A 15,776-nucleotide genomic window follows, 5' to 3' on the forward strand; every position below is an offset into this window, starting at 1 on the left:
TCAAAGAACCAACTTTTGGTTTCATTGATTTTATCTATTTTTATATTTTCTACTTTATTTATCTTTATTTATTCTAACATTAGAACATGTTAGAATTTTTAAATAAAATATTCAAAACATTTTGAGGGATAAACCTGTATGTACCCTCTATGTATTTGATATCAAGTAGAGGAACGGCAGTTGGGAGAAGTTATAATGGTAGCAATATCTAAAAAAGGTAGGAACATGTTATTGTTATTACATCTAAAAGGCATATGAATAGAGCTCTCTCTTTAAAATGTATCGTGTCTACTTTCTAAAAGTGAAACTTGCATCTATTTCTCTATGCTACACAATAAAAATTTACTATTTGTAATAATGAATTAATTACCTCTTTCTGACCGTTGTTGTTAAGTGCCGTCAAATCTGTTCCGACTCATAGCAACCCTGTGTGAAACTGAACGAAACACTGCCTGGTCCCACACCATCCTCATGATCATTGTTATGCTTGAGCCCAGTGTTGCAGCCACTGTGTTAATCCATCTGGTGGAGGGTCTTCCTCTTTATCACTGACCCTCTACCTTACCAAGCATGATATCCTTCTCTAGGGACCGATTCCTCCTGGTAACACGTCCAAAGTATGTGAGGCAAAGTCTCACCATCCTTGCTTCTAAGGAGCATTCTGGCCGTCCTTCCAAGACAGATTTGTTCTTTTTTTAGCAGTCCATGGTATATTCAGTATTCTTTGCCAACACCATAATACAAAGGCATCAACTCTTCGTAGGTCTTCCTTATTCATTATCCAGCTTTCGCATCCATGTGAGGCCATTGAAAACACCATGACTTGGGTCAGGCGCCACCTTAATCCTTAAAGTGATATCTTTGCGTTTTAGTTCTTTGAAGAGGTCTTTTGTAGCAGATTTGCCCAATGCAATGTGTCCTTTGATACCTTGGCTGCTGCTTACATGGGTGTTGATTATGGATCCAAGTAAAATGAAGTCTGTGACAATTTCAATCTTTTCTCCATTCATCATGATGTTTATTGGTCCAGTAGTGAGGATTTTTGTTTTCTTTGTACCGAGGTGTAATCCATACTGAAGGCTTTGGTCTTTGATCTTCATCAGTAAGCACTTCAAGTACTCTTCACTTTCAGCAAGCAAGGTTGTGTCATCTGCATAATGCAGGCTCTTAATGAGTCTTCCTCCAGTCCTGATGTCCTGTTCTTCATATAATCCAGCTTCTTGGATTATTTGTTCAGCATACAGTTTGAATAAATATGGTGAAATGATACAACCCCGACGCACACCTTTCCTGACTTTAAACCATGCCATAGCCCCTTGTACTGTTCTAACGACTGCCTCTTTGTCTAAGAACAGATTTCTCATGAGCACAATTAAGTCTTATGGCATTTCCAATGTTATCCATAATTTGTTATGATCCACACAGTTGAATGCCTTTGCATAGTCAGTAAAATACAAGTAAACATCTTTCTGGTATTCTCTGCTTTCAGTCAAGATCCATCTGACATCAGCATGGATGTTTCATGTCCTCTTCTGAATCCGGCTTGAATTTCTGTCAGTTCCCTGTCTATGTAAGGCTGCAACTGCTTTCGAATGTTGAGTCTTTCAATCCATGGACATGATATGTCTCTCTAATTATTTAGGCCTTCTTTGCTTTATTGAATCAGCTTTTTGTAATTTTTAGCGTACAGCTCCTCTGCATTTTTTTTAGGAGTATGCCTAAGCATTTCCTTTTTACTGGAGCAATTGTAAATGGTATTGTGCTTTCAATTTCGATTTCCAGTGTGCTTGGCCAATAAAACATTAAAAGGACCTGTAACTTTATATTGTCCAAAAAGGGCACCAAAAAAACCCCAAATCTGTTGCCATTGATTCGGTTCCAACTCATAGCAACAGTGCTCTTGATGTCTCTGAAATCAGGGAATGAGTAGAACAATCCACCATTTAAGTCTTTTTGTCTTTTCCAGGGCAATGACAATCTCTGGAATTCATCAATACACCCACAGAATACACAAATACACCACACATACTACATGTGTTGTTGTTGTTAGGTGCTGTCAAATCAGTTCTGACTCATAGGAACCCTATATACAGGAGAATAAAACAATGCCTGGTCCTGCGCCATCCTCACAATTGTTGTTATACTGGAGCCCATTGTTGCAGCCACTGTGTCAGTCCATCTCGTTGAGGGTCTTCCTCTTTTCCGCTCACCCTGTACTTTGCCAAGCATGATGCCCTTCTCCAGGGACTGATCCTTCATGATAACATGTCCAAAGTATATAAGACGTGGTCTCGCCATCCTTGCTTCTAAGGAGCATTCTGGTTGTACTTCTTCCAAGACAGAGTTGTTTGTTCTTTTGGCAGTACATGGTATATTCAATATTCTTCGCCAGCACCACAATTCAAAGGCATCATTTCTTCTTCTGTCTTCTTTATTCATCACCCAGCTTTCTCACGTAAATGAAGCAACTGAAAACACCATGGCTTGGATCTGGTGCACCTTAGTCTTCAAGGTGACATCTTTGCTTTTCAACACTTTAAAGAGGTCTTTGACAGCAGATTTACCCAATGCAATGTGTCTTTTGATATATTGACTGCTACTTCCATGGCTGTTGATTGTGGATCCAGGTAAAATGAAATCCTTGACAACTTCAGTCTTTTCTCTGTTTATCATGATGTTGTTCATTGGTCCTGTTGTGAGGATTTTTGTTTTCTTGATGTTGAGGTGCAATCCATACTGAAGGCTGTGGTCTTTGATCTTCATTAGTAAGTGCTTCAAGTCCTTTTCACTTTCAGCAAGCAAAGTTGTGTCATCTGCATAACACAGGTTGTTAATGAGTCTTCCGATCCTGATGCCCAATTCTTCATATAGTCCAGCTTCTCGGATTATTTGTTCAGCATACGGATTAAATAGGTATGGTGAAAGAATACAACCCTGACACATACCTTTCCTCATTTTATACCAATCAGTATTCCCTTGTTCTGTCTAAACAACTGCCTCTTGATCCATGTAAAGGTTCCTCGTGAGCACAATTAAGTGTTCTGAAATTCCCATTCTTCACAGTGTTATCCATAATTTGTTATGATCCACACAGTCGAATGCCTTTGCATAGTCAATAAAACACAAGTACTCAATAGGGGGAGAGCAAGTGGGAGAAGGGAGTAAGATGTATGTAAACCTACATGTGACAGACTGATTGGAATGGTAAATGTTCACTTGAAGCTTAATAAAAATTAATTAAAAAAAAAAAGGAAAAAAATAAAACACAGGTAAACATCCTTCTGGTCCTTCTGGTATTCTCTGCTTTCAGCCAGGATCCATCTGACATCAGCAGTGATATCCCTGGTTCCACGTCCTCTTCGGAAACCAGCCTGAATTTCTGGCAGTTTCCTTTCGATATAGTGCTCTAGCTGTTTTTGAATGATCTTCAGCAAAATTTTGCTTGCTTGTTGTATTAATGATATTGTTCTATAATTTCCACGTTCAGTTGGATCACCTTTCTTGGGAATAGGCATAAATATGGATCTCTTCCGGTTGCTTGGCCAGGTAGCTGTCTTCAAATTTCTTGGCATAGACGAGTGAGCACTTTCAGTGCTGCATCCCTTTGTGAAAGATCTCAATTGGCATTTCGTCAGTTCCTGGATCCTTGTTTTTTGCCAATGCCTTCAGAGCAGCTTGGACCTCTTCCTTCAGTACCATTGGTTCTTGATCATATGCTACCTCGACGTTCAAGAGCAAGTTTCAGAGTCTCTTCTGACATCCATTTTGTTGTTTCTTTCTTTCCTGTCTTTTTAATGACCTCTTGCTTTCTTCTTGTATGATGTCCTTGATGTCATTTCACAGCTCTTATGGTCTTTGGTCATTAGTGTTCAGTGCATCAAATCTGCCCTTCAGATGGTTTCTGAATTCAGGTGGGATATACTCGAAGCTGCACTTTGGCTCTCTTGGATTGGTTCTAATTTTCTTCAAATTCAGCTTGAACTTGCACATGAGCAATTGATGGTCTGTTCCACAGTCGGCCCCTGGCCTTGTTCTAATTAATGATTTCAATCCTCTTATTGTCTAATTGTCCTCTTATGAATACCAGCAGAACATTGTCTGATATAGTGCCAGATGATGAGCCCTTCAGGTTGGAAGGCACTCAAAATATGACTGAGGAGGAGCTGCCTCCTCAAAGTAGAGTCGACCTTGATGACATGGATGGAGTCAAGCTTTCAGAACCTTCATTTGCTGATGTGGCATGACTCACAATGAGAACAGCTGCAAACGTCTATTTATAATCGAAACTCAAAATGTACAAAGTATTAATTTAGGAAAATTGGAAATCATCAACAATGAAATGGAACACATAAACATCAATATCCTAGGCATCAGTGAGCTAAAATATACTGATATTGGTCATTTTGAGTCAAAGAATCATGGTCTGCTATGCCAGGGATGAAAAATTGGAGAGGAATGGTGTTGCATTCATTGTCAAAAAGAACATTTCAAGATCTATCCTGAAGTACAATGCTGTCAGTAGTTGTGTAACATCCAAATGCCTGCAAGGAAGACCAGTCAATACAAATATTATTCAAATTCACGCACCAATCACTAGAGCCAAAGATGAAGAAATTAAGGATTTTTGCCAACTTCTCCAGTCTGAAATTGATCAGACATGCTCTTACGATGCATTGATAATTATTGGTGATTGGAATGTGAAAGTTAGAAACAAAAAAGGATGGGTAGTTGGAAAATACAGCTTTGGTGATAGAAACGATGCTGGAGATCGTGTGATAGAATTTTGCAGAACCAATGACTTCTTCATTGCAAATACCTTTTTTCAACAATGTAAATGGCAAATATACAGGTGGACTTTGCTGGATGGAATACACAGGACTCAAATTGACTATCTCTGTGGAAAGAGATGATAGAAACGCCCAATATCATCAGTCATAACAAGGCCAAGGGCTGACTGTGGAACATAGCATCAATTGCTTTTTGACTAGTGATATACATTTAACTAGCTAAATAGTGATTTAAATGAAGTATGTGTCTTGCTCTCTTAAATATTTGTTGTATTATTGATCGCTGAGATAGCATATCATTGCAAATACTTGTTTAATACTAGAGTGTCAATTTGTCAAACGTAGGATGAAAGTTGGCATAAAAAGATTTATGTACAGGGGTGTCCCATCTTGTTTTAAGTTTGGCTGTACTTCTGTGCCTATTTATAGATTTAAAAGGAACGTGTGTTTGTATTTTACGTTCTTATTACTTGTACTGACACCTGAACAACAGAAGTAATTGTTTTTTAATGGAGTTAAGGTCTTTTTATAATTGTTTATTAATTTCGTCAACTCTTAAAACATAGAACTTGTTTTAAAGTATAAACATATAAGGTATAGTATATTTATGCACAGGTGTATGCCTTGTTACTAGCTGCTAAGTATAGAGAGTCTTCATGCCTAAAATGGGCTTGTGTCCTTGAAAGGGAGCTATGAGCATAAATGATGCAAAGAATATATGATATTCCCACAAGGAGTTTTAATAGGACATTGGATTCTTTCCTAAGGACCTGATGTCCACATTTCTTTAAAGTGACCCTAACCAAAGTGCAATAAATCATTTGAATCAAGCAGTACGGTAGCCTATTATTAAACAAATATTTATTAAATACCTACTGTATTCCATTAGGAAACCCTGGTGGTGTGGTTAAGTGCTACGGCTGCTAACCCAAGGTTCGGCAGTTCGAATATGCCAGGCACTCCCTGGAAACTCTATGGGGCCATTCTACTTTGTCCTATAGGGTCGCTATGAGTCGGAATCGACTCGACGGCACTGGGTTTGGTTTTGGTTTGGTATTCCATTATGCTATTAGGCATAATGAAAGAGAGCAAAATAAGCCACAATCAATGCTCTCAAGGAGCTTAATATAGCACAGAAAGAACTTTGGGGTGAGCATTTGAATTTTGGTTTCCCCCATTTACTACGCACATGACTTTGGGCAAGTCATTTCATTCATTCATTCTGAGTACCAGCTTACTTGTTTATACAATAAGTATGACAATACATTTCTTGTTTGATTGTCAAGTTTAGAAGTAATACATTTAAAGTACCTAACGCAGTTTCTGGTCCATAGTAAGTACACAGTTAATGGTTACCGTTACCTCACAAGGAGTTCCTACTAAATGATAGAGTATTTTCCTTTTTGCTTATATCCACTAACATAAAGTTGTAGTCACTATTGTATAACATCATTTAACCTGGAGGAGGTGCTTTGTTATTCCTACTGAAATCAACAAGTAGGTAAATGTACATTCATAAAATTCGTTTTGACTTCTTTGTACAGACTTCAGTAAGTGTACTTGAGAGAGTTGGGGCTTTAGAGGTTGGAATTTGTTTCCTCAAAACTGGTTGAGCACATAGATGAAAGCCAGTCATAACAACCAACCTTTGAATATCTGAATAGTAACTGGTTACAAGTTGTCGAACTCTATAGTTTCAAAGTTGGGGTAACCTTTTATTAGAAAAAATTTTTCTATATGCACAAAAGTAGAAAGAATAGTATAATGCACTGCCATGTACTACCCATCATCCAGCTCCAACAGTTATCAAATGAAGTATGGTTTAGCAGAAATATTTCAGTTATAATTATGGTATTTCTAGCTATATATCAGTGTTTCTCTAATTTATTATTTTTAATGCCATATGTAGGTCTAGAGGTCTAGTTAGAATGCAATCTTAACATTTACTCCCATTAAGCTTCTTTTGCTGTTTATTTGGAGTAATAGTCAAAGATTTATTTTCAATAAGTATCACAAATTTTTTTTCAGGACACTTTTTTAAATCACAAGATCAAAGGAAAAATGCATGGCTTTGTAACTTTTTTTTTTTAAGGGAAAGAGTTAAATATGCTGGGTAGACTATATTTTGTTCTGTCTTTGTTTTTAAGGTTTGGCTTGAGCAACAAGTTTGATACTGAATTTCCCTCAATTCTAACAGGGAAGGTAAGTGAGAGTTCATTTTGAACTTTTCTGTTTTAAAAGCATTGTTTTATGGCTTATTCGGTGTTATGATAAATGTTTTGGCCCATAGGTAATGAAATCAAATAAGAGGCCAGGATACTTACAGGCCTTGTTGCTTGTGAGTCAAAGCTGCTTTTGTGACTACTAGCCTATGACCAGTTACTTTGTTCATTGTCCATTAATGCCAGTCATATTTATCTGTTCAGCTTTTCCAGTTTTATCTTTTTTTCTCAGCACAGGTAGCTATAGTAATCTGTTTCTGTTTCAGTCAGTAATTTCCAGTGTTTTTAGGTTTGGACCGCTTATCATTTTAACTTTGTATCACTCTATTATTTCTTAAGGTGCCGTATGGTATAATTTGTTATACCTGAAAGGAGTCAAAATTTTGGTTGGATATTTTCTTACCTTTTACATAGTTTGAGATTCTAAAATTGGGCCCACTGCAATAACTTACTTGTTATTACCTCTCTGTTCCCTAGTTCTTCTGCATTCAATAATATTTTCTAGCATTGAGGATCAGTATTCAGACTTCCTAGGGCTCAAAAGTGTTTGGAAAATGCTCTTAAAACAGTACTCCTACCTTTCTGGGTCCAAAGGAGAAGGTTCTGACTAAAGAAAGAAGTTACTTATACTCTTTTGAGATTACTTGAGGAATGTGGAAGAGGAGATAAAAGCTATTAGATTACAAAATGCTCAATAATTTTCAAAAGGCTAATAGCTGAATGCTTGGGTAGCTAAAATGTTGATTTGGGGCTTAAAAAAGTTACCTTTTTGTATTTTGAAGCATGTAATTTAATTTCATTTAAAATTAAACTAAAAATTTATTGTTGGTATTATTTTAGTACTAGAATAATGCTCTTATCAGTGCAGATTTTGGTCATATTTTAAAATCATTTCATTCTCTAAAGGGCTTTTATGATACTTTAGTGTTAATTTTTCTCTTACATTGTGAGAAAAGCAAGGTGTGAGTCAGTGTGTATATTATGTATAACAAAAAGGAGAAATGTGCACATTCACATTTGTATTTTTGCACAAAGAAACTATAGAAGGATATACATGAAACTAATGAAAGTGATTACTTTTGGCAGGGGAATGTGACAGATGGTAGTGGGGTGGGAATGGAACTGTTTATTTTCATATCTTACTACTGTTTTGATTTTTGAACCATGCAACTGTATTACCTATTAAAACTTTAATTTGTCCTCTCTTTTTTTAAACTCTTTTCAAATGGGATAAATTTGAAAATTTTATTTTTTTGTCGTTGAGAATATACACAACAAAACATACACCGATTCGATGGTTTCTTTCTGTACAATTTAGTGACATTGATTACATTCTTCAAATTGTACACCCTCTTTTTCTGAGTTGTTCCTCCCTCGTTAACATAAACTCACTGTCCTCTATGGTTCCTATCTAATCTTTTGAGTTGCTGTTGTCAATTTGATCCCATATAGATAGTTCTTAAAAGAGCATAAGGTTCAAGGCAGATCTTTTTTTACTAGTTAAGCTAAACTATTGTTTGGTTTTAAGAAGACTTCAGGGATATTTTTGGTTTAAGGTTTAAAGATTATCTCAGGGCAATGATTTCATGGGTTCATCCAGCTTCCACATGGTTCCATAAAGTCTGGAGCCTGTGAGAATTTGAAATTCTGTCCCGCATTTTCCCCCTTTTGATCAGGATTTTCCTATGGAGTCTTTGATCAAAATTTTCCAAAGAGGTAGCCGGGCACCATATATTTCTTCTGAACTCATGGCAAAGGTGGCAGTTATTCATGGAGGCAATTAGCCACACATGGCATATTTTCCTCCTATTCCTGACTGTCCTTCTTCCTCTGTTGCTCCAGGTAAATAGAGACCAATTATTGTGCCTTGGATGACCACTTGCAAGCTTTTAAGATATTGGTTCATTTTTGTCAGGATGCATTTTCCAGCTGCCTACCCTTCTCACCTTTGGCCTAATCCCAGTCTTCCTCCCAGCTTCCTTAGGGAAACAGAAGAGAAAGATACAAGACATATTTCTTTTTTCAAAGGGTATCTCTGAGATCATAAGAAGTTGTATTCAATTTAGTATTAAAAGGTAGTTTACTCTTTAATTGTTTCATTTTCCTCCAGAAAAATGGGGGCTAGCTTAAGACTATGCATAAGGTTTTCACTTGCCAATTGAAGCAGCAGTCAAGAAATCAAATGACATATTGCATAGGGCAAATCTGCTGCAAAAGACCTCTTTAAAGTGTTAAAAAGCAAAGATGTCACTTTACTTTGAGGACTAAGGTGCACTTGACCCAAGCTGTAATATATTCAGTCACCTCATATGCATGCAAAAGCTGGACAGATAATAAGGAATACCTAAGAAAAATTGATGTATTTGAGCTGTGTATTGGCAAAGAATATTGAATATACCAATAACTGCCAAAAGAACGAACAAACCTGTCTTGGAAGAAGTACAACCAGAATGCTCCTTAGAAGCAAGGATAGGGAGACTACATCTTATATACTTTGAACATGTTATCAGAAGGGACCAGTCCCTGGAGAAGGACATCATGCTTGGTAGAGGGTCAGAGAAAAAGAGAAGGACCCTCGATGAGATGGATTGACACAGTGGCCGCAACAATGGGCTCAAACATAGGAACAATTGTGAGGCTGGCACAGAACTGGGCAATGTTTTGTTCTGCTGTGCATAGGGATACGATGAATCAGAGCTGAACTCAACAGCACCTAACAACAACAGCTTAAGACGGTAAAAAAAAAAAAAAAACACCAAACCGGTTGCTGTTGAGTCAATTCTGACTCATAGCAACTCTATAGGATAGAGTAGAACTGCCCCATAGGGTTTCCAAGGACCAACTGGTAGATTTGAACTGCTGACCTTTTGGAAGGCAGCAGAATGCTTAACCACTGTACCACCAGGGCTCAAAGACAGTATAGAGTAGTTAAAGAAGCTTTGAAGTAGATCTGGGTTGGAATCCAAATTCTGTAATTTACTACTGGCCATTTGGCCTGCAGCAAGTCATTTCTGAGCCTCCGTTCTTATGTGAAAAAGAGAGATGATGGTTACCTCATCTTTCACTGTAATGATTAAATGAGAGTGCATATATAAAAGTCCTAGCATATTGCCAAGGAACTCCGGTGGTACAGTGGTTAAGTGCTCGGCTGCTAACCGAAAGGTCAGCAGTTGGAACCCACCAGCTGCTCCACAGGCAAAAGATGGTACAGTCAGCTTTCATAATGATTACAGCCTTGGAAACCCTGTGGGGCAATTCTACTCTGTCCTACAGGGTCACTATCAGTTGGAATGACAGAAACAGGGTAGTTATTACCAGGTGCATATATTAGCATCCCAATGAATGTTAGTTTTGGTTGCTGTTGACCATTCTTCATCAGTTTATCCCAGTTTCACCCTGATTATTTTTCCAATTTTCTCTATTCACTGGCTTTCAATTTTAATTGATTTTGCTACTTTTACATTCTTCATCTACATAAATATTTGTCCTATTGACCTTTTCTTTCTCTCCTGAGATATAAAGCCAAATACTTCCAAATAATAGTAAACAGGATGATGATAGTCCTTGACTATATTAACGTTAGAAAATAAGTGACCTTTTAATTTTTCAGGACACAGAGGACTCTTTAGTATGAGATCTTAGCCTTGCTCTCTAGTATGTTTTCCCTCCTATCCTGATAATTTATATAATAATTCAGTAATTGAAGCAGCAGCTTAGGCTTAGATGAGTTTCATATGACTTAATAATAAACATTTTCTCCAAATGGAAAAAATAGCTATGGAAAATCTCTTGAATAATAAAATACAGTGAAATTTGTAAAAGCCAGAACTCAATGGGATACCTTGATTTTTCGGGTTGTCATGGATTGACTTGTGTCCCCCAAAAGTATCTGTCAACTTGGTTAGGCCATGATTCCTAGTATTATGTGGTTGTCCTCCATTTTGTGATTCTAATTTTATGGTAAAGAAGATTAGGGTGGGATTGTAACATCCTTACTAATGTCACATCCCTGATCTAATATAAAGGGAGTTTCCCTGGGGTGTGGCCTGTACCACCTTTTATCTTACAAGAGATGAAAGGGAAGCAAGCAGAGAGAAGGGACCTCATACCACCAAGAAAGCAGTGCCAGGAGGAGAGCTCATCCTTTGGACCCAGGGTGCCTACGTAGAGAATCTCCTAGTCCAGGGGAAGATTGATGAGAAGAACCTTCCTCCAGAGCCAACAGAGAGAGAAAGCCTTCACCTGGAGCTCACACCCTGAATTTGGACTTCTAGCCTACTTTAGTGTGAGGAAATAAATTTCTCTTTGTTACAAGCCATCTGCTTGTGACATTTCTGTTATAGCAGCGCTAGATGGCTAAGACACGGGTCTTGCAAGTTTTCTACTTTTAACAAAGTGCAGTCTTCTATTGCTTGGCTTAGTGAAAAATATTTGAATTTTCCTTCTCTGAAAAATGTTTGCCTTACACAGATCCCAGCTTTCACAGGTTTTATTGGATTTGTAGAAAGATGGCAAATTCAGTATTAAAATTAATGAGAATATGAGTTAAAAGAGCTCCAAATGGAAAACTAAGCCTTCATATTTGCCTTGATGCTGCTGCATGTGTTGTCTGAGCAGTTACACCCAGCTTTATTACTACTTTACTTAAAAAAAAAAGCTCGAATTACAAGTCTAAAAAATTCTAGAAAATGAGTAATATCAAAAATATGTCAGTTCCCAGGTATAAGTATTATCCAGCTTTGAGATTGGTCAGCTGTATGTACTCAAAGAAACATCAAGGTGTCTCTTCACACCTCCTCATTTCTTCCTAAGCCTTCTGAAACTAAAAATTCCACTGGACCAAAAGATACCATAGTTTTTTAAAACTAAAGGAGTAAGAATGTTAAGCTTCATTTGGTATACATTCACACAACCTAATGATCTGAATATGAGCTTTTTTAAAAGACATCCATTGTATTCATGAGACTATTTTTATAGCACTTATCCTAATGGCACTTGGATATTTATTCCAGTGTGCATTAAAGTGTACAAAATTGGTTATGTATTGGATAAGGTATAAATGATACTGTGATTTCTTCTTAGTTTAGTGTTTGGTGATGAGAAAAACACTAAAAGGAGATCTGACTACCTGATTTTTAAGTCACAAGGTGGTAATATTAGTTTTGTTGATTTTCTCTTTAATGAGATAATTTTTCTCGTGCAGGCATCGTTTCATTTGTATAGGTTATTTTAGATTATCAAAATCCTTCTCTGATAACTGGGGGAAGAAGCAAAAAGAATTTACATGAATCTGAAAAAAAGGGGAAAGTATTTTTAAAAAGAGTAAATGGGGTTAAAATAGAAAAAAAAAATCTACCTTTTACAAAATCAATCTTCTGGCATGACCAAGATGCTAAATAGATAGTTTTCATGCCTAAGCTGAGCAAAATTGGGCAGAGTGAATTCTGAAAATTTAAAAAGCTATTTTGGTAAGCTCTGTGACTAAATATTAATTTTTTGTTTCTTATATGTTAATGCTTTTAATGCAAAGAAAAAAATAATCTTTAATATTAAGTGCAGAAAAGTTTTTTTTTTCTCTGTGTCATTAAAGGTAAGCCCCCCTCTCTTGATATGACAAATGAAGCAGGTGTATACACACAGATCCTGGTGACCAGAACCACAAAATACTAGAAAAGAAATTAAAGCTTTTGGTTCTCAGTTTAAAACAGTTAGACAGTGATGTGGAAATTAGTGTGCGGTGTTGGGAATCATAAGCCATAAAATCGACCTTTTGTGATCCATTATGACAAGTGATTGATAGGGTGTGTTCCCCATGCTTGAAAGAAACAAGTCAGTCCTGTAGGGTTTTGCTTAGATTTTCTTGTTTGCAGAATCTCTTGCAATCTGTTATAAAATATTATGACCCTTTTCCCAACTTTATCATTTGGTTTTCTCATTTCTTTCTGAGAAAGTCAAAAGGAATTCTTTTACAACCTGCCATTCAACTAGAAAGTAAGTGGTTTCCATCTAACCTTCATTACTACAAATACTCAGTTACATGGAAGTAAATGAGTAAAATGATATTAACTCTGATTTCTCACAGTCAACTAAACGTTTCTTTCAAATAGTTTAAAATTAAGAGTTAACCAATTCTCATTTCCTATGCCTTTATGGAGCCCTGACGATGCAGTGGCTTAGAGCTCAGCTGCTAACCAAAAGGTCAGCAGTTCGAATATACCATCTGCTGCTTGGAAACCCTATGGGGCAGTTCTGCTCTGTCCCATAGGGTTACTGTGAGTCAGAATTGACTTAACGGCAATGGGTTTATGCCTTTGTATTTGTTTGGTGACTTTTACTATTATTCAAATACAGAATTTTTTTCAAAGACAACCTTGGCCGCCTTTTAAAAGTCAACATGGGAATTTTACTTTATTGCCTGAAGTTCTAGTAGAACATTTTCAAGTATTTGTCTTATGACTTCAAAAAAATGTGAATTCTTGGAGTCAGAGCCAACACAGTGCCATAGACCGAAGTACCACGCCGTCTCTCTGCAGCAAATACCTGCAAAACTAAAAACAAATACAAACGTCAGTCCTGGAACCCTAAGCATCAAATGAAGGAATAAGAACTCAGTCGAGCACAGACTAGAGTATGAAACTGACAGAGAACAGAGAATGAGGCGAGCTACGGGGTAGAGGTCTCCTACCAGCTAATGCAGCATGGATTCGCCATCTTGGACTACAGCTGCCAAGGAACGCAGACAGGGAGTACAGGAAGGCAACTTTATAGAGCTCCCAAGAGGAGACAGAGCACCTGGTAACCAGGGATGCATGCTTCCCTATCCCCCACCCTCACCTGTACGAGCCCTCTGCTGCTTTCCAACAGGGCACGGTTGCTCGACCAGAGAGACACCAGCTCACTGCCAACCGATTCACCATTTTGGACCTCAGCCACCAAGGACCGAGGACAAGAAGGACAGGAAGGCAACTTCACAGAGCTCCCAACAGGAGACAGAGCACCTGGTAACTAGGGATACATGCTCTCCCACCCCCCACCCTTTCCTGTACGTGGCCACTGCCACTTTCCAATGGGCCACGGTCACTCAACTGGAAAGACACCAGCTCACTACTGCCCAGATTTGCCATCTTGGACCTCAGCCACCAAGAACTGTGGACAGAGAGGACAGGAAGACAACATCAGGGAGCTCCCAACAGGAGACAGAGTGCTCAGTAACCAGGAATACACACTTTCCCACCCCTACCCTCTTCCCTCTACGTGGCCTCCACCACTTTCCAACGGGCCATGGTTGCTCAGCCAGAGAGACACCAGCTCACTGCCTCCTGGGTGTGCCCCCCCCCACCAGCTGGCCCCTTCAGTGCCATTTTTTTATTTGTTTATCATTACTGTTTTTGAGGTTCTTTTTTGTATTTGGCTTTTTTTGTTGCTTCTCTCTCTCTTTCCCTTCCTTTCCTTTCTCCCACCCAGCTAGCCCCATGTACCGTCCCCTCCCCTTCCTGATAGACTGTGCCACACCTCTTGGCTAGAGAGCCACCAGCGGCATAAGGTCACCTGGGGTCTGTACTGTCCCTACAGGCAGGCTCCCTCAGCACCATTTTTTATTTTATTATTGTTTTTTTCCAGTTTCTTCTCTCTGTCTTCCTTTCTTCAGTCCACCTAGCCCTGTGAGCTGCCCTCACCCCTTTTCAACAGGCAGGGTTGTACCACTCAGCTAGAGAATCACTGGCACACGGACTCCCTGGGTCCAGGCCTCCCCCAATGGCTGGCTTCTTCAACGCCCTGTTCTTTCTTTGAAGTTTTTCTTTGTTTCTTCTCTTTCTATCCCTTCCTTTCCATTCTCCTGTCCACCTGGCTTGGTGTGCTGTCCCAGCCACTTCTTGATGGGCTTTGCTGAACTGCTTAGCTGGTGGCCACCAGCACATGACCTCCCTGGGTCTACACTAAACCCACCAACCAGCTCACTCAGTGCCATATTTTTTAGTTTGTTTGCTTTGTTCTTTTTTTGTTCCTTCTCTCTCTCTCCCTTCCTTCCTTTCCTTTCTCCCACCCACGTATCCCCATGCACTGCCCCCCCCTTGGCAGACTGTGCTGTACCACTCAGCTGAAGAGCCTCTGGCACACGGCCTACCCAGGTCTGGGCCATGCCCACAGGCCATTTCCCTCTGCCATATTTTTTTATTTTTCTGTAACTTCCCTTTTGCGTTCCTAGCTAAGCCCTGGATTGCCTCCCACCCCTTCCTGATGATCTAAGCTGTGCCATCAGGCTAGAGAGACATCACTTTGCTGCCACCCTAATTCTGCCCCACCCCCAATGGCCAGCTGTCCTACCACATTTATTGTTTTTTCTTATTTTATTTTTGTTTATTGGTTGGTTGGTTTCTTCTCTCTCTTTTCCCTCTTCCCTTTCCGTTTTCCCATCGACCTAGCCCCGAGTACTGCCCACACCCCGTCTCGACAGGCTGAGCCACACCACTTGACTAGAGAGCCACTGGCACGTGGATGTGCTGGGTCTGCCCCGCCACCACCCACCGAATCCTACGACACCACCATTTTATTTACTTATTTTCTTTTTTCCTTCACTTTTGTCTTTTTTTCTTCACTTTTTTCCCTCTCTTCATTCTCGTCCTTCACTCACCCACTTAGCCCCATGCATCACATCCTCTCCCTTCCCTCCTTCCTATCTGCACTGCTAACCAAATCCTGGCCCCTGAGGAGCACCAGCATGGTCCCCTGGACTCTCGCCTGCACAGTTCCCCGGATCTACCACATC

At 39.0% G+C, this 15,776-nt stretch overlaps 1 protein-coding gene across 2 annotated transcripts in view; it reads left to right on the plus strand.

The window, feature by feature from the left end:
• The window catches only part of CHIC1 (cysteine rich hydrophobic domain 1), an 80,613-nt gene that overhangs the window by 15,030 nt on the left and 49,807 nt on the right, over positions 1-15,776 (plus strand). For both annotated transcript variants that reach the window (XM_023551433.2, XM_003412718.4), the window contains exon 2: positions 6,935-6,989. In XM_023551433.2, the coding sequence (XP_023407201.1) occupies positions 6,935-6,989 (55 nt within the window). The remainder of the gene's footprint in view (positions 1-6,934; positions 6,990-15,776) is intronic.

Source organism: Loxodonta africana, chromosome X (assembly GCF_030014295.1).
Source record: "Loxodonta africana isolate mLoxAfr1 chromosome X, mLoxAfr1.hap2, whole genome shotgun sequence".
NCBI classification, from domain to species: domain Eukaryota; kingdom Metazoa; phylum Chordata; class Mammalia; order Proboscidea; family Elephantidae; genus Loxodonta; species Loxodonta africana.